The 26244-nt window shown below is 38.5% G+C and overlaps 1 protein-coding gene across 1 annotated transcript in view; it reads right to left on the minus strand.

Annotated features, from left to right (window-relative positions):
- Positions 1–1356: 1356 nt before the first annotated feature.
- Positions 1357–26244, minus strand: part of LOC109205592 (zinc finger CCCH domain-containing protein 1-like) — a 40325-nt gene continuing 15437 nt past the window's right edge. Inside the window, exons 5-7 of the mRNA XM_019368307.1 lie at positions 4803–4856; positions 2022–2799; positions 1357–1461 (exon numbers count right to left, since the gene is read on the minus strand). Of these exons, the coding sequence (XP_019223852.1) occupies positions 1357–1461; positions 2022–2799; positions 4803–4856 (937 nt within the window). The remainder of the gene's footprint in view (positions 1462–2021; positions 2800–4802; positions 4857–26244) is intronic.

The following is a 26244-nucleotide window of genomic DNA, read 5'->3' on the forward strand; positions in this document are numbered from 1 at the left end:
ATTGCCATAGTCAATGATAAAATTGAGGTAAGAATGTCTATTAATTTACTATAGTTAAGTGATACCGGCTTATGTAAATACAAGTGTCATGTATAATTCGTAGGCGTATTTGATTTTCTATTTTTGAGGATATAAAGATGCATTCCTCTTTCAACTTACAACTTGCAAAAGAGGATTGAAAATGCAATGATATCATGTACTATGATTGTACATACTCCTAAATTGGTATGAAATCATGAGGGATAAAAAGAATCTCAGCCTTCTAAAAGCTACTATGCCACAATCATGGCTGGAGCTAAAGGGTTAGATAGTCTGAGCCTCCTACGCCGGAAAATCATATTTTATATGCAAAGGTCAAAGCGTGATTTTGTGAGGCTTACATCCTAAAAGGTCGAATGTGCACCTTAAACACACCTAGCGCATAAGGCTCGGGCTCGCCTGACAGTTCATGAGCAAATCATACGTTGAATTATCTAATTAGTATGGTTGACCCTCAAAATTCTTTAACAAATGATGAATGTTGTATTTTTAACTAAAAAATATGAAGATTGAGAATAACTCAATTAACGAGCCATAGTATTGCATGTCTTAGTACTATATCTCTATGGATTATCATTCTTTTATTATGTTGCTATTTGAAAGTAATTTTATATTTATTTATGAAGGAGTAATATTTTAAATTATAATTGATACAATTTATTGATTATTTACTTTTAGGGAGGTAAAATATGTAATTTGATATATTTTTTACGAAACTATATTTTTTTGATTGTTAGGCAATTAAGAAATTATAGTAGATTAGTATCTCATAACACTATTACATTGTTTATACTCATAAAAGCATGCTAGATATTTTATTTTCTATAAGTTTCTTTTAATCCTTATAATTTTCTTAAAATTTTAATGTGCTTTCTATAATTTTCGTGTTATTTAAGCTATTTTACTAATTTATTAAGAATTTAAAGTTCCATCAATAAAATGCCCCGCCTCACGTCTCCATCTTTTAAAACACCGACCAAGAATAACATTTCAATATATGTACAAATCAAAACTTATTGACAGTTATATAAATTTGATTATATACAGTTCGGCACGATGTATTCTTTCTAATCATACACCAAATCTGGAAACTAATATCAGAACCACGTCAAAATAGTTGACCACTCGAAAGAATCTAACAATTTGCTAACTAAAGTAAATCTATGATTCTATCTGTTCCTAGAATTTTTAACAGAATCCGAAGAAAGCCTAATGGGTTGACAATGACTGTCGCAGATCAATAACAGCAAAGCTGCACGCTGTTGCAGAGTGCCCCCAAAAAGTGCTTGAAACTGAATTTTATCCTAAGAAGATCCATCATTTTCCTTGGACCGCCATCCTCTTGCGTATTTCAAGTGCTGTATTGAATATCCCAAGGGTTGGCTGGTTGCATACAAAACACTTCTTGTTCTTAGCATGGTGCTGTTAACCACAACAACAACAAAAAATATTAACTTGCAATCAAACACAGTAGAAAATAGAACTGAAATAATTAATTGTGTGTGCGAGGTGACTGTAGCTCAGATTGATTTCAGCAGTCTCTATTATTCGCCAGAAGCCCAACCAATACAAGGTGCAGCTTTTACTTTAGAAAAAAGGCACCACTTGCTTCAGTAGTAACTCCAGCCAAGTAGTTGCTACTTTCATATCCTAGTGCTAATATCTCCTCTACATCAGATATACAAAATTTCTCGTGTCCCTAGTTGCATTGGATAGCCAAGAAACTAGCAAGAAAAACGGAAAAGGGCATATTGAGGGCATTAGGCACCAAGAAAGTCCTTTAAAACCATCTCACATTTCCACTCTGCTAGCTTTCCTTTTTTCAGGTGGTTAGGGTTGGGGGAGGGAATAAACTCTATTGTCACTTCAAACAAGAGGAAAAGGTTTAAAACAAGAGAAATGGACTAGGTACATAAAGGGGTTGTCGTTCACCGATTCTATGACATGATCGAGCAAACAAAAGAAGAATGTGTCAATGTTACCTTTAATGCACAATGCACACAGAAGTAATGCTTGCATTTGGTCACGACGGGATCAACGAAAGGCTGTCTGCAGATAAAACAAGCAAATGGTAAAGAGTTGTCATCATCTTCATCACTCTTCTCTGCATTCTCACCATCCTCATCGAGCATCCCCATAGCCAATTTTCTTTTCCTCTCGTTCTCAGCTTCCTCCCACTCTTTTTCAAGCTGCCACCCAGACTTACAATCTCCCCGGTCAAGCAGAAATTTGCAAGCATCCCCATATCCACAATATCCCGTCTCTTTATAGTCTTTACATATATCTGGCTGATAGTCAAACCTCGTTGAAACTCTGATGTGGGCAGAAGCCCTAAGAGGACCGTGCGCGCCACAAGCTTTCTCACTGGAAATTGTATGTTCTCTTCTTAAACCAGCTTTGTAATCAGTGTATTGATTCATCCCTTTGTATAGTGGTTGATCACCGCTGCTCTTAGATTTTCCTTTTATAGCCTCCTCACCCAGCTTTAGAACCCTCTCTCGAATGGCCCGAGCATCTTTAGAGAACTCAGTCTCAGTTTCTAAAGATGCTGTTGCTCTACTGTCATTTTGAACTGTAATTTCCTTTGGGGACTCAAAATAAAAAAGAGGGGCCTTGTTACACTTTGGAGGTCCAGTAGAAAAATCTGCAATTGCTGGCTTTTTCTTCATATATATGACTGAACTTTCACCTTCTGCATCTTCATTCTCCCCCTCTTCAAGCGTAGGACGCTTTCTGATATTTTTGGCCTTGGATTGTTTTCTGAAAGAATTGCATACTGAAAATAGCAGGAAAGAAAACATATTAAGCAAAAGCAAAATGCACCAGAATATTGACAAGAGAAGGTAGAAACAAAATAGAACAGAAAAGGAACTTAGGATTAATATTTGCTAGCATAGAATACACACACACACACACATATACACAGGCACGTCCATGCGAAACCAGGAATATTAACGACAGCAGTACCTAATGGAACATTAGTGTGTGTGTATATATATATATGTATATATATATGTTGGGTTTTGGATGTGTTTAATTAATATATTAAATACTTAAAAGAGGGTGAATGGGAAATGGAGGGAAATAAAATTTTTGAGTGAAATTTTAAGTTCCCCCCCTTGGCAAATGGGCATTGTCCCATATTGGAAGAGGAAGAGGTTTTTTATGGGTATATAAGCAATTGCTCTTCTTCTAGCTCTTAAAGAGTTGAGAAGAAGGCAAGCCTCGCGCCGTCGTCGTCGTCGCTCGCTCGGCTCGGCTTCGGCTACGGCTTCGGCTTCGGCTTCGGCTTCGGCTTCGGATTCGGATTCGGATTCGGATTCGGATTCGGATTTGGATTTGGTCAAATGATCGATTGATTGATTAACTTTTTGGACCAAATTTATTTGTTAATAGTAAAATATTAACAGAAATGTTATTAAATATTTGTTTTAATAACAAAATATTAATATTAAATATTAATATTAAATCCAATCCGTTTTTCTGTTTTGGTAACAGAAAAGTAACTACCCTCTTCAATTTTCCCTCTTTATTTTCCCTCTTTATTATTGAGTAAATGGCCATTTATGTAATGGCATTTATGCTGTGGGCGTTTTGCATAAACAGCCATTCTGAAGAGTTGCACCTCTTCAGATTTCAGCCTAACTTTGGCTATAAATACAACACTATTCTGCTCAGAATTTCACTACGATTTTCTGAGTTTCTTCTCCTTCTTCTGCATACTTTTAGCATCAAACAAAGCAAAAAGTAAGTGTGATTTGCTACCGAACTTTGTGTTCGCTGAAACACTGGGGTTTGAAGTACCACTACACCAGTGTGTAATTCGTTCTATCCTGGGAGGAAATAATCCATAACCTTGGGTACTAGGAGGGGATTAAATTCCTTAAGGAAACACTGTGAATTCAGTGGGCTCGAATTGGTTTTATGTCATTTCTGTTTATGTTCATTTCTGTTTATACTCATTTATATTTCCAGAATTATTTTACAAATACAGTCTACTAACAAGCTTAAGGAATTTAATTTGATTTCTGTATTTGTACTTACTGTTTCTGGAAGAGTAAAAACTTTGTGGTTTTGTACTCTATTAAAATCTATGTGATTTTAACGTTTGTGTCATTCTTTTACAGAAATGACTAATGAAAATGAGAACCAAGCTGTTCCAATGGTGACTGCCAATGCCTCAACAAGTCGAACGACACCGGCAGCATTGGCACCGGCGGAGAAACCCGGAAAATTTTCCGGGATTGATTTCAAGCGCTGGCAGCAAAAGATGTTCTTCTATTTGACTACTCTAAGTCTCCAGAAGTTCATCAAGGAAGATGTTCCTGTGCTGTCCGACGAAACTCCAGAAACTGAACGCTTTCTCGTGATTGAGGCGTGGAAGCATTCAGATTTTTTGTGCAAGAATTATATTCTAAGCGGGCTGGAGGATGCTTTGTATAACGTCTACAGTGGCGTGGAAACGTCAAAGGAACTGTGGACTGCGCTTGAAAAGAAATACAAAACCGAAGATGCCGGGTTGAAAAAGTTTGTTGCTGCAAAGTTTTTGGACTACAGAATGGTAGATAGCAAGTCTGTTATTACCCAAGTCCAGGAATTGCAAGTGATTATTCACGATCTCCTTGCTGAAGGTATAACTCAAATTAATATTGATGTTGAAAGTAGTAATCTTGGTATTTTTACTAATAGAAACAAAAGGAACCAATGAAAATAAGTACAACTGAAGGTGACTCCGAGGCCTGCGAATGCAGCAGCAGGTTTACCTTGAGTCTCCGCTGCGACAATCCATGCAGCTACTATTGACCAAATACCTGGATCTGTACACAAAAATGTACAGAAGTGTAGTATGAGCACACCAAGTATCAAGACTAACCTCGGTGGAGTAGTGACGAGGAACAGTCAAGGCACCTACTGGTCAAATAAACTGAACAGGATATAATGATAAACTATCGAGATGCGATAACAAGGTAATATCAGCAATAGGGAGAAACTCAAACCACAAACAGTAGAAACAATAAAGGGAAACACGGATGGAAACGAAGATAACCAAGTAAATTAACACCAACATAGCTGGGACACAGACAAGTAAGGCGATGTCAACTCAATAAATCATATCATTTCTGATGCACAATTCTAGCCATCTCAAATTCGATGTCTCATATCATAACCTCAATTACCAAACCTTTAGCACACCCGACACCTCGTACCCACATATTTATATCTCACTTTGCGCAACGATGTTCCCATGTTACTCAGTACATAGGGTCCATAACCAATGCAATTAAGATGTTTAAGGAGTCTCATTTACATAACATAAAGTAGAGTTCAGTTTCTAAACCAACTAGGAACTCAACAAGAAAAGATGAAGTTATTATTTTCCCGACACGAAAATGAGCATAACTTCCTCATACGATGTCCAAATTCGATGATTCTTTTTCCTATGGCTCCGTAATTTTGATACGGATCTAATAGTTCAATAAAAACTAAATTTGGATCTCATTTGCTCAATGTGGTATTATTTTTTCTTGAAGAAACGACGATGAAGTATCCAAAAACAAGCGCAACATAGCCTAAACCTGTCCGCAACTCACCCAAGCCCTCGGGGCTCCAAACCAAATATGCACGCAAGTCTAAAAATATAATACGGACTTGCTCGTACGATCAAATCATCAAAATAACATCAACAACTACGAATTTAACCTCAAAACTCATGATTTTCTCAAGGACATTCAAATTTTCTAATTTTTCAACCGGACGTCCAAATCACGTCAAATCAATTCCGGTTTTCACCAAATTTTACAAATAGGACTTAAATATCATAGCAAACTTGTACCAGGCTCCGGAACCAAAATACGGGCATGATACCAACAAGTTCAAACATTAATTCATTTCTTTATTTTCTTTAAAAACCAGCACAACAATTTTCTTCAAAAATTATTTTCTAAGGCTAGGGACCTCGGAATTCAATTCCTGGCATACGCCTAAGTCTAATATTTTACCGTGGACCTCCCAGGATCATCGGAACACAGATTCGGGTCCGTTTACCAAAAATATTGACCAAAGTCAACTAAAACCAAATTTTCAACTCTAAAAATTTCTATTTCTCATATTTTCACATAAAAGCTTTCCGGTTTCACGCCCGGACTGCGCATGCAAGTCGATACACATAATATGAAGCTGCTCATGACCTCAAACTGCCGAACCGGCCGCAATTGCTCAAAACGACCAGTCGGGTCGTTACAAATCTAGATTAAATTTAATTACTTTTACAAATTGAATTCGACTGAACTCATAGGTTAATGATTGTATAATATGGATCAAAAAGTAGATTTTGGCCTCTGAAAAAAACAAACGAAAATCAATCTTCAAATATTATGACAGTTAAAAATAGTTATTTATATGAGTTATCATAATTTTTTGCCAAAAGGATTAGGTAAGACTCAAATTTAAAATCATTTATTATGCAAAATCAAATGTCATCTAAAGAATAATCTTTTTAGGGAAGAAGATTAGAGCTTTAGTAAAATTCTGCTACCAATCAAAAGAATTGGATGTTGATAAATCGTTTTGTGAACAAGTAATGAAATTTGTAAGGTGATTCCCATCAAGTACTACAAGTTTTTCTTTTAAATTAACAAGAATAAAGACGGTAAATATATTCTTTATAGAATTATATTAATGACATCAAATTGAAAAATCAGCTAACAAATATTATAAAAGCAAAAACATATCCAATATTTAGTGATTTATTACTTTCGTAAGAATAACGAATAAATATAAGAGGTGATGTGGCTCTTATTCTAGTTCAATTGGTCCTCGAACACAATGGTGATAGTAGTTACGAAATCTCATATATGAATACGTGCATGGAAGCGAGTTGTAACGACCCGACCGGTCGTTTTGAGCCCTAGCGCTCCGTTCAACAGTCGGAGGCCATGAACAGCTTCATTTCAGGCATTATGACCTGTGCGCGTGGTCGGAATTGAATTCCGGGAAGTCCAGAGTTGATTTGGAAAGAGAATTCTTATTTTAGAAGCTTAAAGTGAAAGAATGAACTAGGAATGGAATTTTGAGTAAACGACCTCAGAATCAGGATCTGAAGGTTCCAACAGGTTTGTATGATAATTTCGGAATTGGGCATATGCCCGGTTCGGGTTCCGGATAACCCGAGAGCGTTTTGGCGCCTATTGTGGAAGTTAGCATTTTAGAAGAAATTTCATAAGTTTGGCTTGAAGAACATTTCAGTGTTATCAATGTCCGTTTGGGATTCCGAGACTGTGAATAGCTCCGTATGGTGATCCTGGAGTTGGGGGCGCGATCGGAAGTGAATTCGGAGGTCCGTAGGTCATTTTGGAGCCATTTGGCTAAAGATAGAAATTTGAAGGTTTTTGAGAACTTTGACCGGAGGTGGACTTTTTGATATCAGGGTCGGAATCCAATTCCTAAAGTTGGAGTAGGTCCGTAATGTCAAATATGACTGGTGCGCAAAATTTGAGGTCAATCGGACGTGATTTGATAGGTTTAAACATCGGAAATTGAAGTTTGAAATTTTGAAGTTCATTAAGTTTGGATTGGAGGTCGATTCATGATTTTAGCGTTGTTTGATGTGATTTGAGGCCTTGAGCAAGTCCGTAGCGTGTTTTAGGATTGGTTGGTAGGTTTGGTTGAGGTCCCGGGGGCCTCGGGTGGATTCCGAATGGTTAACGGATCGAATTTAGAATTTGGAAGAGGGCTGAAGGATCTGGTTGCTGCTATTTTCGCTTCTGCGGTGGGTTAACCGCAGAAGCGGAAAGGGAGCCGCAGAAGCGATTTTTGGTCAAAGGCTTGAGGATCACAGATGCGGTCAAGGTTCCGCAGAAGCGGGACTGCATCTGTGGAAAGGTGGTCGCAGAAGCGGAAGTGAGCGGCTTGGAGTGGACCGCAGATGCGGTCAGAGTTTCGCAGAAGCGGGACCGCATCTGCGGAAGGCGTATCGCAGAAGCGAAAGAGGGCGGCCTAGGGAGGACCGCAAATGCGGCATCTTAATCGCACCTGCGGAACCGCAGAAGCGGTCAAGGGACCGCATGTGCGGAAACAGCTGAGGCAGTGAGGTCTTTTAAAATTCGGGGTTGGGTTCATTCCAACCCCATTTTCTTCCATTGGAGTCAATGGGGAGAAGCTTTGGGGTGCCATTTTGGTCACTCATCATGAGGTAAGTAATTTATGCTAGCTTTGAGTTAAATACAAAGTTTATACATGGAATTAGACAAGGAAATTATGGAAAAATTTAGGTTTTGGTGGAAAACCTAGAAATTGGCATTTCTTCGAATTTGACCACGATATTGAGTATGGAATTTAGTGAAAATTATATATTTGAGTTCCTAAGGTCATGGGTAATCTTTATCTTCGAAAAAATTTCGAATTTCGGGCACGTGGGCCCGAGGGCGTTTTGGTCAACTTTTCGATCGGAGTTAGGAACTTCTATAAATTAGATTGTAATGATTAATTGAGCATATATTAATGGATTTGCGTAACCGTTGGCTAGCTTTGGAGCGTGGTGCATCAACTAGAGTCTTCGGAAGGGCGTGGAATGTCGGTTATGGACCTTCGGAGCGAGGTGAGTCTCCTTTCTAACCTTGTAAGAGGGAATTGTCCCCATATGTGAAATAATTGATTATGTGCTCCTAATTGCGGGGGCTACGTACACACGAGGTGACGAGAGTCCGTGCGTAGCTACTATTATGCTATTGTCCGGGTAGTTAGGACCCACAGCCTGTTATACTTGGATTATTTATGAACCTCTTTGATAGCTTGAATTGCTTAAATCACCTTGGATTAGTAAATGAATTTAAAAAGGGATTAAACGTCAATTTTCTCGAATTGTTAAAAGAAGATTTGTTTAATTTGGATAATGTCCCCTGATAATTCTTGATTGATTGTTTGAGCATGTACCTCTATGTGTACCTGTGTCGCATGCATGGTTCGCGAGCAGGGTATGTGTTTATTTTATGTTGACCGCGTCGCAGGTTAGTTCGCGAGCGGGGTAATAGATGCATCTATAGGCGCGCCGTCGACCCTCGGCAAGTGCACAGTTTACATTTCTATTGGATCGGGCCGTCGCCTCGGCATGATATGCGCATGCTTGTATTGCTGCCTTGAACTTAATTAAGTTATTATTGCCTCTTCATGGCTTGAAATTATTTGGATAATTACGAAAAGGAATTTTGAAAATTTTCTATAAAAGAATTAATTGTTTACTTGTTTCCTCCTATTTGGATAAAAAAAATCATGTTTATAGAAATCCATAAATTAGTGTATTACTGACCTCACTATTGGACCATTAATAAGTGTCGAAGTCGACCATCTCGTCTCTACTTCTTCGAGGTTAGGCGGGATACTCATTGAGTACACGTTATTTTCGTACTCATACTACACTTCTGTGCATTTTTGTTGCACAGGTATATATAACCCTTGTGGCCTACTGGGCGTAGCAGCGCGGATGATTCTGGGACTAGGTGAGTTGCATTATTCGAGGCGACCCGCAGCTAGTATAGTCCCTTCCAGTGTATTGTATTTATTTCTTGTCCACTGTATTTCGGACGGATGTTGTATTTTATTTCCTTATCTGTAGATGCTCATGCACTTGTGACACCGGGTTCTGGGGTGGTTTGAAGTATTTTGTATTAACTACTTATCATTTAAATTTGATTTGAGACAATTATCTTTTAAACTGCTAAATTTGAAGGAAAATCCTAGATTTCAAAAGTATTAAAACGAGAATTTGATTAAGTAATTTGGTTGGCTTGGCTGACAGCAGTGTCCGGCGCCATCACGACCCTTAGTGGATTTTGGGTCGTGATAACATGGTATCAGAGCACTAGGTTCCTAGGGTCTCACGAATCATGAGCAAATCTAGTAGAGTCTCGCGGATCGGTACGGAGACGTCTGTACTTATCCTCGGGAGGCTGCAGGACTGTTAGGAGTACTTCCCTTCTTGATTCCTTATCGTGCGATTTGATCCTTGGAGGCGTATGCCTTTAATTCATGCCTACTCAATCTTACGCGACGCAAAGCACTTGTTATAAATCGAGATTGAAGAATTGTAACAGTACTACAGATGTGGTGCGGGATGTTTCTCCCGGTGTAGTTGATTGGATTTTTATCGTCGCCTTATGGAAGGATATTTTAATGTTTCAGCTCAGTAACAGTACTCCTGAGGGCTTTGGGGTTAGGCACAAGTTTCCATGATGCCTATGAATGACTGTTCCGCAGTAAGTGATATGATGGTAGGATGTTTGCCCACGTGTCGGGGCAATGAATGACTTGAAGGGAGGTTTACTCGGAGCTTAATCAAGAGGTTCAATATTTTATTCCCGGCAGGGGAAAGGCAAGCGGACTAAGGATGGTCAGATGTGACTGGTGGAAGTAATGAGGCTTGGTATTTGCAAGTGTGGTAGAGTTTTCTTCTATAATGAGGTGTCGTTGTCCTTGTTGAATATACTAAATTCGTCGGCATTATGACCTTCTACAATTGCCCTTGGAGCAGGATATTGCGGGTCAGTATCAAAGAAGCGACGGTTAGAGATCGCGGGGTGCGGCGGTTCAAGATGGAACCGGTGTTTCTAAGGATGACGGCTCGAGAAAGATGATCTTCAGAAAGGTTTAAAGTTAGTAGCGATTTGTGGGTTCAAGTGCTACAAAGTTAGATTTCATCTAAGGCAACAATTGAGCAGCAAAGAATGAGGAAAGGCGTTTGGGAAGTGTCAGGTGGTGGCTAAAATTTCTAGAAGGACAAGTATAAGGAGCAAAGGGCGAGTGGTCGATTAAAGGGATTCCGCCAAAGTGGGAGAGTGGCGGAGTTGCATATGGGTATTGTGGTAGGATGACTACGCACCTTAAGGAGAGTTTGGAATGATTCGAGAATTTTAGAGATTTGTGATTGGGGTCTACGAATTTAATTTGAAGTGTGGACTATTAGGCGGCAGGAGATTTGATATGATGGGAAGGAGCTGCTTGAATGAAGAAGGGTACGACATAACATTGAATTGGAAGGTTGTTGCTGCACATTTAAGTGATGTCCGCGAGGGATAAATGGACTGGTGCAACTAGAGATGGAGCTCAGACTCAGGGAGGGTTATTGATGTCATAGCGATTGCACCTTGTGCAGCAGCGTTGGAAGATATCGGGGAGTGATTTCCACAGGCGGGTTATTCCCTGTGAGCAGGTTAGCGGTCGCAAGGTGGGCGAAGCATTTGCGAAGAATTCTATTGGTTATATAGCAAGTGTTATACCCCATTTTAACACGGGTCAAACTAGAGTATAACATATTGGTAATTCTAAGGTTTTAATTAAAGAGAGTCGCCACCTAATTATTTTAACGGTGAATTAGGACACCAATTTTAGCTAAATAATGTTCAAAGTTAACTCTGTTTTATGGTCTGCTTAACCTTAAAAATTCCAGGTAAAAGTTCTAATTAGTCCTATAGGGAAGGTTCTTAAAGTACCCTATATGATCCGTTAATAACGGTTAACCGGCCAAACTTAGGTTGCTTGTTAAAAATGACTATAAGTGTTGAGTACTACGTTGCTCGATTAGTTAACCAACAAAGATAATCTTAGAATAGAAATATTGGTCAAACTCAGTATAAATCGTCCTTTTAAATGGTAAGTGATCCTACTAATATTTCTATACTTTTTTTTTAAAAGCTTGGTTAAGAAAAGCTCTCAAGAATCGGCCACAAATGTATTTGGTGAAAATGCTATTTTGTCATTTGTACTCAAAACTGTTTGAACTAGAAATATGATATTATAAAATCCATCTTTTGAAAAGACTAACGTTTTAAAAATAACAAATCAAAACTTCCCTTCTTAAAATATAAAAAAGAAAAGAAAAAGAAAATGATTTAAAAGCACTTTGATAGGTTTAACATAGATAAATGTAACTAAATGTGAAACCTATAACTCCATACCTAACTATATGTTTTATATTAATAGATTGAGATTTTACTACTACTAAAATTAGGGTCTACTACCAAATGAAGGCTTAGCTGCGATAGAGCGAATGATCACGGCATCACTAAGATAAAACGTTAGCCAGCAAAATAAAAACAAGACAAAATGACAAGTAATCTTCAATCCAATTTTGAAAGAAGAAATCCAACAGTTGTGCTATTCGATGAGGCTACAAGAGAGTAGTGCTTAGTTCAACTTCGGCAGCGGCATTGAGTCTCGCCTGAAACTCTTTGTTGCTCCGGTGTATAGGACATGCAAAGAAAAAGGGAAATAAAGGATTAGCGGAACAACGGAGCGTGAAATAGAAATTCACGTATCAAATTACTAGGAAAAAGTAGATTCAGTTCATTTACACATACTTGCAGTCAACATACATGAATACATTCCAAACTAAAGCTTCAGGGCAGCTTAAAATACATACTACTTTTAACAGTTGTCTCACCTTACGCTAGATTCTTTATCAGATTCATTAACCTGACCAAGACATGGTCCCTTTTTAAAATAACATTTTTGTTAGACTCTTTAGTGTAAAGTTCTTACTGATACCAAACTATAACAATGAATAAAATACATAACAGAACTTCATGTGCCTTTCATTACACTTGATGGACAGCAAGAAAGTGCATCTATATCCAGTTTCCACGCTTTTTACATTATAAAGAACTTTCGAACTATTCATGCCTAATATGATAGAATTGCATCCTTGATATTTTCTTTGGTAGTGTTATAGATCCTATAGGCATTCGCTCAAACTTAAAGTCATTCTTCCGTTCATTCAAAGTAGAAGTAATCTGATTAATATTCTAGGATTATTAAGTATTATAAATAACCTTCAGGTCCAAGTTAGTGGGGTTTTCCTCATTCCTATTTAGCATAAACTGAGAGGTCTAAGAAATATATTCTATTGAACTGATTTCCAAAGTTTAAGGATCTAGCTAGCAATAAATATTCGTGTCATACAAGGTCATTAAGCTACCTAATAATCTACCACAAACTTCAAAGAATTAAAGAAAAAAAACAGCACAAACACATGTTCCTTCATTTCATGGAGGGACAATCAATTCATATGGTCATGGTTCCTAAAGTTATGGAAAAGAAATATCATTAAGCAAACATGGGATTACTTTAAATAATGAAATAAATTTAACCTATATTTTGGCAAGCTCTTAATACAAAGTTCTTAGAATCCTTCTAGTTTTCAGAACTCTACATGAACTTAGTTATTATACGTGCTTTTAAATACATTATAAGTACAGTATCTTCAAAAGAAGCTTTTAAATATTTAAATAGCCTGACAAAATTCTACTTCATGTATAGCAACTAAATTACAAGTCTTCTATAAAAAAATTCTAGCACATCATTTTTTTAATCCATGGAGGTACTAAAATCAGAATCTATCGCATACAGATTAAGCCATGACTTCTAACCGACGCAACAAGTACAAAGAAACGAACTCGAATCAATAAACTACAAAAATAATGATACATACTGCCATGGTATCTAAATGAAAAAACGAAACTACACATTTGTAACCAAGGATTGCAACTAAATAATACTTGAATCGAAAGTAAAAAGAGGAGGTTGCTGACCTTCTTCGAGGCAGTGAACCGGGGCTTTTACCTACAATCGAAATCCGACCACGAGCTCGTCACCTCGAACGTGGACAGAAGAATAAATGAAAAGTAGCAGCTCTGTTTTGATTAAAAACCCACGGAAATCAAAAGGTGCCAAAGATGGAACAGAAAAAGATTTTATGAAAAAAAAAAAAAACTTAAATAGTGAAAGCAAGCAAAGAGTAGTGGGTTTGAGGGTTAGAAGCAGCGGATGAAGCTTAAACTTAGAGGGGCCTCCCAGAGCTTCAATTTTTTAGGGGTTAAAGGCGTGGCTGAAGCTTTTTGGTTAAAGGAGGGGGGCTGAAGCTTTTATGGGAGCATTGAATGGCCGCTTAGAGCTCCTCCAAATCGTTTCCCTAATGCCACTATTTGTAGGAAAAAATTAGGGTTGATTTTGGGCGGGATTTTGAATAGAAAAATTGAATTTTGAGTCAAGTTGGCCGTTCAATTTTGAACGTTGGAAGCCATGGCAGAGATAGCAGCATGAGCAGAGATTTTAAGACAAATGGAGAAGCATTCTCTAGGTTGGGTTGGGGAATATTTTGGCGTTTGGTCAAAAGAGGAGGAAGAACGTTGGACACCATCTGATGAAAAGGAAGGGTTAAGATTAAGGATCTAGAGGGTTCTATGGTTTGGGCTGAAATTAGGCCGAAAGTATTGGGCTAGAAAATTGGGCTATTGGCTTAGGCTAAATACTAGGCTGATTTTGGGGCTAACTAAGGCTAACCTGATGGGTCCTTTGGATTTTGGCCGAAATTTTATGGCCTGTTCCCTCCTTTCAATTAATTTTCTTAGGCTTCTACATCTCTAAATATATTGTATTAGCTATATCATAAAATACTATATAGTAATACCCTATTACTAATTTATTGAAAATATTTGAATAAGTAAAAAATAATAATGAACTATTGCATATTATACTAATTAATTTTAAACTATTATAGTATTTATAGAGAGACGTTAAAGAAATACTACTTTTGATTAAATAGAGGAAAGTGATATACTTTACACAAAAGACGATAATAATGATATTAAAATAATAATAATAATGTGAATAATAATTATAATAATTATGACAACTATGATAATTTTAAAAAACACTATAGTAATAATAGTTTTAATAATAGTAATAAATAAGTCAATTTGTGTTGAAAATAATAAAATGCCAATTTTTATATTATTAGTAATATTAGAAGCTTAAGAAAATAGTTTGGAAGAAAGGAGGGACAAAATTGGATGTCAACAGCAAGGAGATCGGCTGTGCAAATGTGTTTGATGAGTCAGAATATAAGAAGGGGGTTTTACAAAAAGATTTCGAGAATTTTGGCGGTTGATTGCGCAAGGTTATGTTAATAAGAGATAAAGAGGACAGGTGAGTTCCAGATTTGTGAAATAATGGCTTCAAGCTAAGTGGGAGAGTCCCACCGCTTATGATTGGATTGCATAGTTAGCTACTTGCGAGGTTTCTGGTTATTAGCATGTTGATGAGCGGTTTCAGCTACGGGAAAAGGCCATAAGTGGTAATTTGAGCAAAGGAATTATTAAAGGTGGGCTATCGTTGGCCTTATTGGCCCATGTTCAGACTTGGGGAAGGACTAGGGTTTATGCCTTGTATAAATGCGGGTTTCAAAGGAAGTGATTCCGCCGAGTGCCTCGTCGAGAGGGTATTCATGCGTTATAAGATTTATGAAGTTGATTATATTCGAGACCAAGTCAGAGCGGGTGGCTCTCAGTAACAGTCTTAATGGATTCAAAAGAGGTAAAGTACGGTGCCTAATGTTTTCGAGCCTATAAGTACAGTTAAGAATCAAGCTTTTGCAGCAGCTTACGAGTGGAGGCCCAGAATGTTCTATGACGTTTTGACTTGCAGTGTAGCTCTTGAGAGAAAGATGAGAAAGGACTTCGGATTCGTAGAAGGATTTGCAGAATGGGCATATCAGTTGGGGGTGCGAATGTGCGCACAAGGAAGGTATGAAATGGTTCAGGGAATTTGAGACAGCATGGTTTCGTGATTCAAGGTCACTCGAGATGAGTGCAAGTGGAGTATGTTATGTGTGTATGGAGTTAGTATTATCTCTAAGGCAATCAAGGATAAATTGGAAGAAGGTAGATTGATTGGCCATAATTGAATTTGGCATATTGGTGTTAGTGATCAGTTTCCTCAGCGTGATCGAGTTATGCAAGTGAGTTGTGACGGTACTATCAGACTTGTCAGCCGCCGTAATTGATGTTATTCAGAAGCATTCTACTGCTATGGCTTGTTATGTGGAAGCAGATTCCGGAAGGGCTATGGTGGCTCAAACCACTACTTAGAGATTTGCATATTCTACGGTTATGAAAATTCGCTTGTGTGCTGCTATGGTTCTCCTGAAGTGAGTTAAGTGGAAAGCTTTTATGTGGTGAAATGTCAATCTAACAGTGGTCCCGAAGCTATGATGAGGAACGAGTTCTATCGTATATTGGCATGTTAAATGCAGCAAGTGGTATGGAATTTGAAGTGAAGATCAAGGTAACAGTTCGGTGTTGACAAGGATGTCATGAGCTCGGATGAGCAGGAGAGGAGTTTCGTTGTTTAACGTAAGTTGGCTTTGTCATCAGTGTCACCTGAGATAGGTTGTTTGTAAAAAGGGCTTTGCATCCTGGTTAATGATTCTTGATCGCTTTTCAGCGTTAAGGGCGGCCGGTGGTTTGGAGGTACGACCCAGTTATTTGTTATGGTAGGTTATGGGAGTGTGTCCCACAAGAAGATTGTATAAGTGTGGCAGGTAGTCACTGGATTGATTAAAGACTTAAAACAAGTATGGAGGTTGTGATGATATCGTTGATTTGAGAATATATGCCTGGAGGGCACTCAGTTTATGGAGTTGTGGACTGCGGAGGATTTCTCCTGTTGTGATAGTTGTTCTTGTGTGTTATGAGAAAAGGGAAGTTAGTATGGACCTTTGAAAGGTCATTGGACTAGTTTGGTACGATCAGAATCGGCTTGAGGTCGGTGGATGGATTCAAATGTGAATATGGGCTCTATATCAGGCCAAACGTGTTCATTTCAGTAATGTGCTCCTTCTGGAGGAGTAGTCAGGGTGTTATTTCGCTGTCAGATATTTCGTGTAGTGATACGTTGCGCCGTGTGAGTTGTGAGACGGCTTGAGAAATTGCTTATGTGTTGAGGATCCGCGTAGAAATGGTTTTATATGAGAAAAATGGCTCTTGAGATTCAGATTGTATATCGCACCTTAGTTGTGCTTGAGTTGTAGCTTATGGCACTATATGTCTCCCCAGGGATGGTATTATGCACCTAGCGTGCTTGTGACTGATAGTCAGTATCTTGCTGTAATGAGCAATTTAGGCCGATGTATATCTCCTTATGTGAGTTCTATGTGTGGATTCGGGTTGCACACCGCAACAGTGTGATGATGAGCACAGTTCCCTATATCTGTTTTTATGTGTTTCATTTCCTATTTTTCTGAGGAAAGCTCGTATTAGCTGTGAACCCGCGTCGCATGTATGATTCGCGAGCGGGGTGTCTGTTTAGAATGTTGCCCGCGTCGCATGTATGATTCGCGAGTGGGGTAATTGGACTTCCTTTTCAGAGTTCATTTTCATTGTACTGCGTTCGAATTGGTAGCCTATTGGCACATTGCGGCATCATATGTGGCTTTTGATTATGTCCGGGGTGGCTTCTTTCCTGAGCAATTCGTACTGGGTGAGACGAGATCATTGGATTTAGAATCAGTGCAATCTAACTATATGAAGTACATTAAGGAGCTAAGACCATTATTTGGTTCAGAATGAGGTGATGGTTATTGTCAGGAGTATAGACCCAAATAATTGGTTGATTCGGCAGTTGATTATGAATTTCTGCACATCTCTTCCGTTATGGCGGTATTGTAAGAGTTAGAGCAAGACCTGTGTATGTCATGGGGTGCAATGGGAGCATCAAATTCGTGGAATTTCGACTAAGTTGATCAGAAAATGTTATTGGGGTCCGGTGAGTAAAGTGATACTAGGTGTGAATTCAGCAAAGTCATGCAGCCATGTTTGGTTACGGCGTGTAGTGATTGTTATGGTGATCATATGTTGGAAACATGTCGGGCATAGAATTTCGGATGTTGGAATTGGGCTCTAAAGGCTTATTTGCTTGAATAAAAAGGGAATGTCTTCAGAACTGATCGAACTAATGTGCTCAACTGAGTGGTGGTAGCACGGGAAGGTGCATGAGAAGTTAACCGGTGATTTCAGACTACTTCAGTGTAGTTCTCAGCACGTTCGAGGACGAACGTATGTTTAAGTGGGAGAGAATGTAACGACACGACCGGTCGTTTTGAGCCCTAGCGCTCCGTTCAGCAGTCGGAGGCCATGAACAGCTTCATTTCAGGCATTATGACCTGTGCGCGTGGTCGGAATTGAATTCCGGGAAGTCCAGAGTTGATTTGGAAAGAGAATTCTTATTTTAGAAGCTTAAAGTGAAAGAATGAACTAGGAATGGAATTTTGAGTAAACGACCTCGGAATCAAGATCTGAAGGTTCCAACATGTTCGTATGATGATTTCAGACTTGGGCATATGCCCGGTTCGGGTTCCGGATAACCCGGGAGAGTTTTGGTGCCTATTGTGGAAGTTATCATTTTAGAAGAAATTTCATAAGTTTGGCTTGAAGAACATTTCAGTGTTATCGATTTCCGTTTGGGATTCCGAGACTATGAATAGCTCCGTAGGTGATCCTGGAGTTGGGGGCGCGATCGGAAGTGAATTCGGAGGTCTGTAGGTCATTTTGGAGCCATTTGGCTAAAGATAGAAATTTGAAGGTTTTTGAGAAGTTTGACCGGAGGTGGACTTTTTGATATCGGGGTCGGAATCCAATTCCGAAAGTTGGAGTAGGTCCGTAATGTCAAATATGACTGGTGCGCAAAATTTGAGGTCAATCAGACGTGATTTGATAGGTTTAAACATCAAAAATTAAAGTTTGAAATTTTGAAGTTCATTAAGTTTGGATTGGAGGTCGATTCATGATTTTAGAGTTGTTTGATGTGATTTGAGGCCTCGAGCAAGTCTGTAGCGTGTTTTGGGATTGGTTGGTAGGTTTGGTTGAGGTACCGGGGGCCTCGGGTGGATTCCGGATGGTTAACGGATCGAATTTGGAATTTGGAAGAGGGCTGAAGGATCTGGTTGCTGGTATTTTCGCTTCTGCGGTGGGTTAACCGCAGAAGTGGCCCCGCAGAAGCGGAAAGGGAGCCGCAGAAGCGATTTTTGGTCAAAGGCTTGAGGATCGCAGATGCGGTCAAGGTTCCGCAGAAGCGGGACCGCATCTGCAGAAAGGTGGTCGCAGAAGCGGAAGTGAGCGGCTTGGAGTGGACCGCAGATGCGGTCAGAGTTCCGCAGAAGCGGGACCCCATCTGCGGAAGGCGTATCGCAGAAGCGAAAGAGGGCGGCCTAGGGAGGACCGCAAATGCGGCATTTTAACCGCACCTGCGGAACCGCAGAAGCGGTCAAGGGACCGCAGGTGCGGAAACAGCTGAGGCAGTGAGGTCTTTTAAAATTCGGGGTTGGGTTCATTCCAACCCCATATGGGGAGAAGCTTTGGGGTGCCATTTTGGTCACTCATTATGAGGTAAGTAATTTATGCTAGCTTTGAGTTAAATACAAAGTTTATACATGGAATTAGGCAAGGAAATTATGGAAAAATTTAGGTTTTGGTGGAAAACCTAGAAATTGGCATTTCTTCGAATTTGACCACGATATTGAGTATGGAATTTAGTGAAAATTATATATTTGAGTTCCTAAGGTCATGGGTAATCTTTATCTTCGAAAAATTTCGGATTCCGGGCACGTGGGCCCGAGGGCGTTTTGGTCAACTTTTCGATCGGAGTTAGGAACTTCTATAAATTAGATTGTAATGATTAATTGAGCATATATTAATGGATTTGCGTAATCGTTGGCTAGCTTTGGAGCGTGGTGCATCAACTAGAGTCTTCGGAAGGGCGTGGAATGCCGGTTATGGACCTTCGGAGCAAGGTGAGTCTCCTTTCTAACCTTGTAAGAGGGAATTGTCCCCATAGGTGAAATAATTGATTATGTGCTCCTAATTGCGGGGGTTACGTACGCACGAGGTGGTGAGAGTCCGTGCGTAGCTACTATTACGCTATTGTCCGGGTAGTTAGGACCCACATCATGTTATACTTGGATTATTTATGAACCCCTTTGATAGCTTGAATTGCTTAAATCACCTTGGATTAGTAAATGAATTTAAAAAAGGATTAAACGTCAATTTTCTCGAACTGTTAAAAGAAGATTTGTTTAATTTGGATAATGTCCCCTGATAATTCTTGATTGATTGTTTGAGCATGTACCTCTATGTGTACCTGCGTCGCATGCATGGTTCGCGAGCAGGGTGTGTGTTGATTTTATGTTGACCGCGCCGCAGGTTAGTTCGCGAGCGGGGTAATAGATGCATCTATTGGCGCGCCGTCGACCCTCGGCAAGTGCACAGTTTACATTTCTATTGGATCGGGCCGTCGCCTCGGCATGATATGCGCATGCTTGTATTGCTTCCTTGAACTTAATTAAGTTATTATTGCCTTTTCATGGCTTGAAATTATTTGGATAATTACGAAAAGGAATTTTGGAAATTTTCTATAAAAGAATTAATTGTTTACTTGTTTCCTCCTATTTGGATAAAAAAAATCATGTTTATAGAAATCCATAAATTAGTGTATTACTGACCTCACTATTGGACCATTAGTAAGTGTCGAAGTCGACCATCTCGTCTCTACTTCTTCGAGGTTAGGCGGGATACTCATTGAGTACACGTTTTCGTACTCATACTACACTTCTGTGCATTTTTGTTGCACAGGTATATGTAACCTTTGTGGCCTACTGGGCGTAGCACCGTGGATGATTCTGGGACTAGGTGAGTTGCATTATTCGAGGCGACCCGCAGCTAGTATAGTCCCTTGCAGTGTATTGTATTTATTTCTTGTCCACTGTATTTCGGACGGATGTTGTATTTTATTTCCTTATCTGTAGATGCTCATGCACTTGTGACACCGGGTTCTGGTATGGTTTGAAGTATTTTGTATTAACTGCTTATCATTTAAATTTGATTTGAGACAATTATCTTTTAAATTGCTAAATTTGAAGGAAAATCCTAGATTTCAAAAGTACTAAAACGAGAATTTGATTAAGTAATTTGGTTGGCTTGCCTGACAACAGTGTCCGGCGCCATCACGACCCTTAGTGAATTTTGGATCGTGACACGAGTAAGGTGAAAAGTCAAGCTTCATATTTTCTGAATGTGATTATAAGTTGTAATATTTTATAATATAGCTCTAACTAACTACATATAGTTTGTTAATGAAAATTATGTACTTGCAGGTTCTTGGTCGTGGGGAAAAGTTGATTTTTTGGTTGATAAAGAGAATCTCCGCGCACATATGTGTACGACAATGACCATTCACGACTTTATTTATAAAAGAATTTTAACCTTGAGCTACATATACATGAATCTTCATCCTCAGTTATACGAGTAGAAGCAACAATCATACAAAAATTTATTTTTTTGCCTCTTTTGATTGGTACTCCCTCCGGTCCACAATAAGTGACTAATTTACTTTTTTATTTTGGTTCAAAATAAGTGTCCATTTATATAATCAAGAAAAAATTCAATTTGTTTTTCCAAAATTACCCTTATATAGGTATCCCTAAAAAATCATTTACTCCTCACATTTTAGAAGAGAAGTAAGTACTACTATAACTATGGTGTAATATTTAATGAAGGGTAGTTTAGTCACACTAACTATTTTCGTCTAGAATTTAGTATTTCCTTAATGGGTGTGCCCAAAGCAAATTGGTCAGTTATTGTGAATCGGAGGGAGTAGTACGTGACAAGAAGGCTTATGGCTTACTAAAAATATTTCATAAAAATTACCCATTGATACAACTCGGGATACTCAACATATATTCGTAAAATTTCACATGGTAATACTTCTAGCAATTTTTTTTAAAACGTTCAGAAAAGTGCTAAAAAACTTTGTTTGCAATGACTTTAATGACTAAAGCTTCTTACAATTGAGTTGTTGGTTAATTTGCAAATATCTTCAATATTAGCATGCCACCACTTTATTTTTTCAGAGCTTGTGATGCTTTCTTTATACAATATCAATTGCGTCTTTCCAAATAATTTTTTCTTCTTGCATATGTTTTTAATTGACACAATATTAACGTGCAAGGCATATTCATAGAAATTAGTTATTATAAAAAAACGGATGTTGAATTTCTAAATATTGAACGATAAAAATATCCCTTAAATATTGACAGTCTTTTATACCCTTCAAAATTGAATTATTTGTTCAAAAACACAATAGAATATGGGATAAAATTGTAATAGCATTTAGTGCCTAAAATATAGTAGTTTGAAACCAAATAATACTAGGAAATTTTAGAACCATATAATAACGTGAATCAACTTATAGTACCTAAAATATAGGAATTTGTTACCAACTAATAGTAGAACTTCTTAAAGCCACCTGTCATTGGAAACAAAAAGAAGAAAAAATTCTTAGCCATAACATCACCTAATATTTCAATAACATTCTAACTTCCTGTTTGATCGCATGAAAGAATACCTAAAAGAAACAAAAAATTAGAGTAGTTTAAACGTGTATAGAACATATAGTTAGCAGTATGTCTTATTTCGACTTCAAAATCAGAGGTAGTTTTAATTAGTATTCTATATTTCATTGTTTATACCAAAATAGTCTATAAATTTATGTTGGATTAAAAAAAATTTGGGTAAATTATTATTAGTTCCTCTTTTCCCAAAGACGTGTCCTTTTAATTCAAATATTTACCAACTTTTATACCCTTCAAATTTGAGTTATTTCTTCAAGAAAAATAGAATCTGGGATATAACATTTGATTGGGTAGGTATGATGATCTTTTAATATATATACGCTAATTTGCAACTCAAAAACGCTAAATTTCAATTGACGACTATTCATAATAAATTACTTTCAAAAATAGATATACTAAATTACATCTCAAGCTTTTCCGTGACGATTGATTTCGACATACTAAACAATTAAAAATTTTAGACATAAAAATATGCAATAATTGAAATAGAATAATGTCCAACTGAAAAAAGTTCTATGAAAAACAATAATGACTAAATGAGTTTTAAGCTTTGTTTTCTCCATTGTCAATATATCTTTATCTTGAGATATATATTAGGCTTCATATACCTTAAGACTTAACTAAAGTTAATCATTACTTCACATAAATTAGTAAATAATAATGCATTCTTTAAGTTATTTTACAACTTTAATCACATAACTTTGCGATTCCAGAATGTTTAGTTTCAATTTGTCCTCCCATATTATGTCAAAAGAGTCAAAATATTATTTATGACTTGGGTTTGTATAATATATTATATATTTTATTTATTTATTAGGAATTAATTTCGTACCGCGTACATAATTAATAGAATAAGCAATTGAAAGTTTATTATCGTTGGTATGCATTTCTCGTGCAACGCACTGTCACGACCCAATTCCCATCCCCGGTCGTGATGGCGTGTCAAGACCCAAAATCCACTAAGGGTCGTGATGGCGCGGGACACCGCTGTCAGGCAAGCCAACTAAATTATCAATTAAATTCTCTTTTAATACCTTTGAAAATCTAGGATTTTTCCTTCCATTTTTCATAATTAAAAGAATCTCTACTTCAATTCAAATTAAGTAATAACTATTAGTACACATCTTTCAAAAAACCATCCCAGAACCCGGTGTCACAAGTGCATGAGCATCTATTGATAAGGAAAATAAAATACAATATCTGTCCGAAATACAGTGGACAGGGAATAAATATAAAATGCTGAAAGGAACTACACTAGCTGAGGGTCGCCTCGAACAATGCAGCTCACCTAGTTCCAGAATCATCCGCGCTGCTACGCCCAGTAGGCCGCTAGAGGTATATATACCTGTGCAACAAAAATGCACAGAAGTGTAGTATGAGTACGTAAACAACGTATACTCAATGAGTATCCCGCCTAATCTCGAAGAAGTAGAGACGAGATGGTCAACTTGGACACTTACTAGAGGTCATTTGACAATATACTAAAAATGTGAGGAAATCATGGATTCATATAGCAGTTTTAATTCACGAAGCCAGAAAACAGATAAACACCTTCAACCAATAATCAAGGATTTTCAAGATTTACTCTTTATTATCTTATTAATTCATATCAAGCCACGAAGGGCAAATTTCACATTGAAAGTCCTCAAGCAACAATATAACATGCGCAAATAACACCGAGGCGACGGCCCGATCAAACAGAAATAAATTGTGCACTTGCCGAGGGTCGACGGCGCGCCTATATATGCATATATTTAATCTGCCGAGGCGTTCGGCCCGTTCCAAAATAAACACATAGAGACATTCAGTCAGGAAGCCAACATGGGGCAATTATTCAAAGAAGAACAAATTCTCTTTTAACGAATTACGAAAATGAGGTTTAGATCTTATTAGAAATTCATTTACCATTTGATGTGGTTTAGGCAAGTCAACTGTCCATAAGATTACAAATATTCAAAATATAGCATGCTTTTGGGTCCTAGACTACCCGGACAATAGCATAATAGTAGCTACGCACGGACTCTCGTCACCTCGTGCGTACGTAGCCCCCACAAATAGGAGCACGTAACCAATTAACTCACTTATGGGGACAATTCCCTCTTACAAGGTTAGAAAGGAGACTCACCTCGCTCCGAAGACTCATAACCGGCATTCTACATTCCTCCGAAGACTTGCACCAACTCACAACGCTCCAAAACTATCCAATGATTATACAAATCCATTAATATATGCTCAATTAAACTTTACAACCCCATTTGTAACAATTCCTAACCCCGAACGAAAAGTTGCCCAAAACGCCCTCGGGCCCACGTGCCTGGAATCCGAAATTTTTCGAAGATATACTCTACCTATTGCTTAACTAGCTCAAATATATAATTTACTCCTAATTCCATGCTCAAATTCATGGTAAAATCCAATTTATCAAGTTTCTAGGTTTTCTTCCAAAAGTCCCAATTTCCCCACAATTTGTATGTCTAATTCCATGATATAATCTTGTATTTAACTTGGAAATGAGTGGGAATAACTTACCTTAACATAGGTGACGAAATCCTTCTTTGAAGCTCTCCAAAAATTGCCCCAATCCATGAAAATTATGAGAGAAATGGCCAAATCCCGATTTAAAATAACCTTCTGCCTCCAGGGATTTCCGCTTCTGCGGAATTATTTCCGCCTATGCGGTTCCGCTTTTGCGGTCAAAGATGTCGCTTCTGCGGTCCTGGGCTCCAGCCCAATTTCCGCTTCTGCGGACGGCCCACCGCATATGCGGTTCCGCTTTTGCGGATCTTGGGCCGCTTCTGCGGTCCTGGGCTTCTCAACCTCCAGCCGCTTATGCGGGGCCGCTTTTGCGGGGCCGCATCTGCGGTCCCAAATCCGCAGAAGCGGAAATACCAGAAGCAGCAGCCCCAACCCCTTCTTCAAACTCCAGACTCGATCCGTTAACCATCCGGAATCCACCCGAGGCCCCCGGGACCTCAACCAAACCTACCAACCAATCCCAAAACACGTTACGGACTTGCTCGAGGCCTCGAATCACATCAAACAACGCTAAAATCATGAATTACACCCCGATTCAAGCTTTATGAACATTAGAACTCCAAACTTCTATTTCCGGTGTTTAGACCTATCAAATCATGTCCGATTGACCTCAAATTTTGCGCACAAGTCATATTTGGCATTACGAACCTATTCCAACTTCCGGAATCGGATTCCGACCCCGATATCAAAAAGTCCACTTCCGGTCAAACTTCTCAAAAACCTTCAAATTTCTATCTTTAGCCAAATGTCTCCAAAATGACCTACGGGCCTCCGAATTCACTTCCGATCGCGCCCCCAACTCCAGAATCACCATACGGAACTATTCACAGTCTCGGAATCCCAAACGGACATTGATAACACTGAAGTGCACTTCAAACCAAACTTATGAAATTTCTTCCAAAATGCCAACTTCCACAATAGGCGCCAAAACACTCCCGGGTTATCCAAAACCCAATCCGGGCATACGCCCAAGTCCGAAATCATCATACGAACCTGTTGGAACCTTCAGATCCCGATTCCGAGGTCATTTACTCAAAATTCCAATCCTAGTTCATTCTTTCAACTTTAAGCTTCTGAAATGAGAATTCTCTTTCCAAATCAACTATGAACTTCCCAGAACTTAATTCCGATCACGCGTACAAGTCATAACACCTGAAATGAAGCTGCTCATGGCCTCAAGCTGCTGAACGGAGTGCTAGAACTCAAAACGACCGGTCGGGTCGTTACATGGAGCCTCTCATGAAGACAAGGCCAGCCAGATCAACAGAATCATTTCTTTAACCATTACTTAACATCTATAAATCCAAAACGCATAATAAACAGTAATAAAAAGGAATCAGCGACATTAGCAAAAGGGAACCATCCCGACACAGCCCGAATCGGGGTGTCACAAGTCATGAGCTACTATAGAGTTACTACAAGTACTAAGAAATAAGAAT

Source organism: Nicotiana attenuata, unplaced genomic scaffold (genome assembly GCF_001879085.1).
Source record: "Nicotiana attenuata strain UT unplaced genomic scaffold, NIATTr2, whole genome shotgun sequence".
Taxonomy (NCBI): Eukaryota; Viridiplantae; Streptophyta; class Magnoliopsida; order Solanales; family Solanaceae; genus Nicotiana; species Nicotiana attenuata.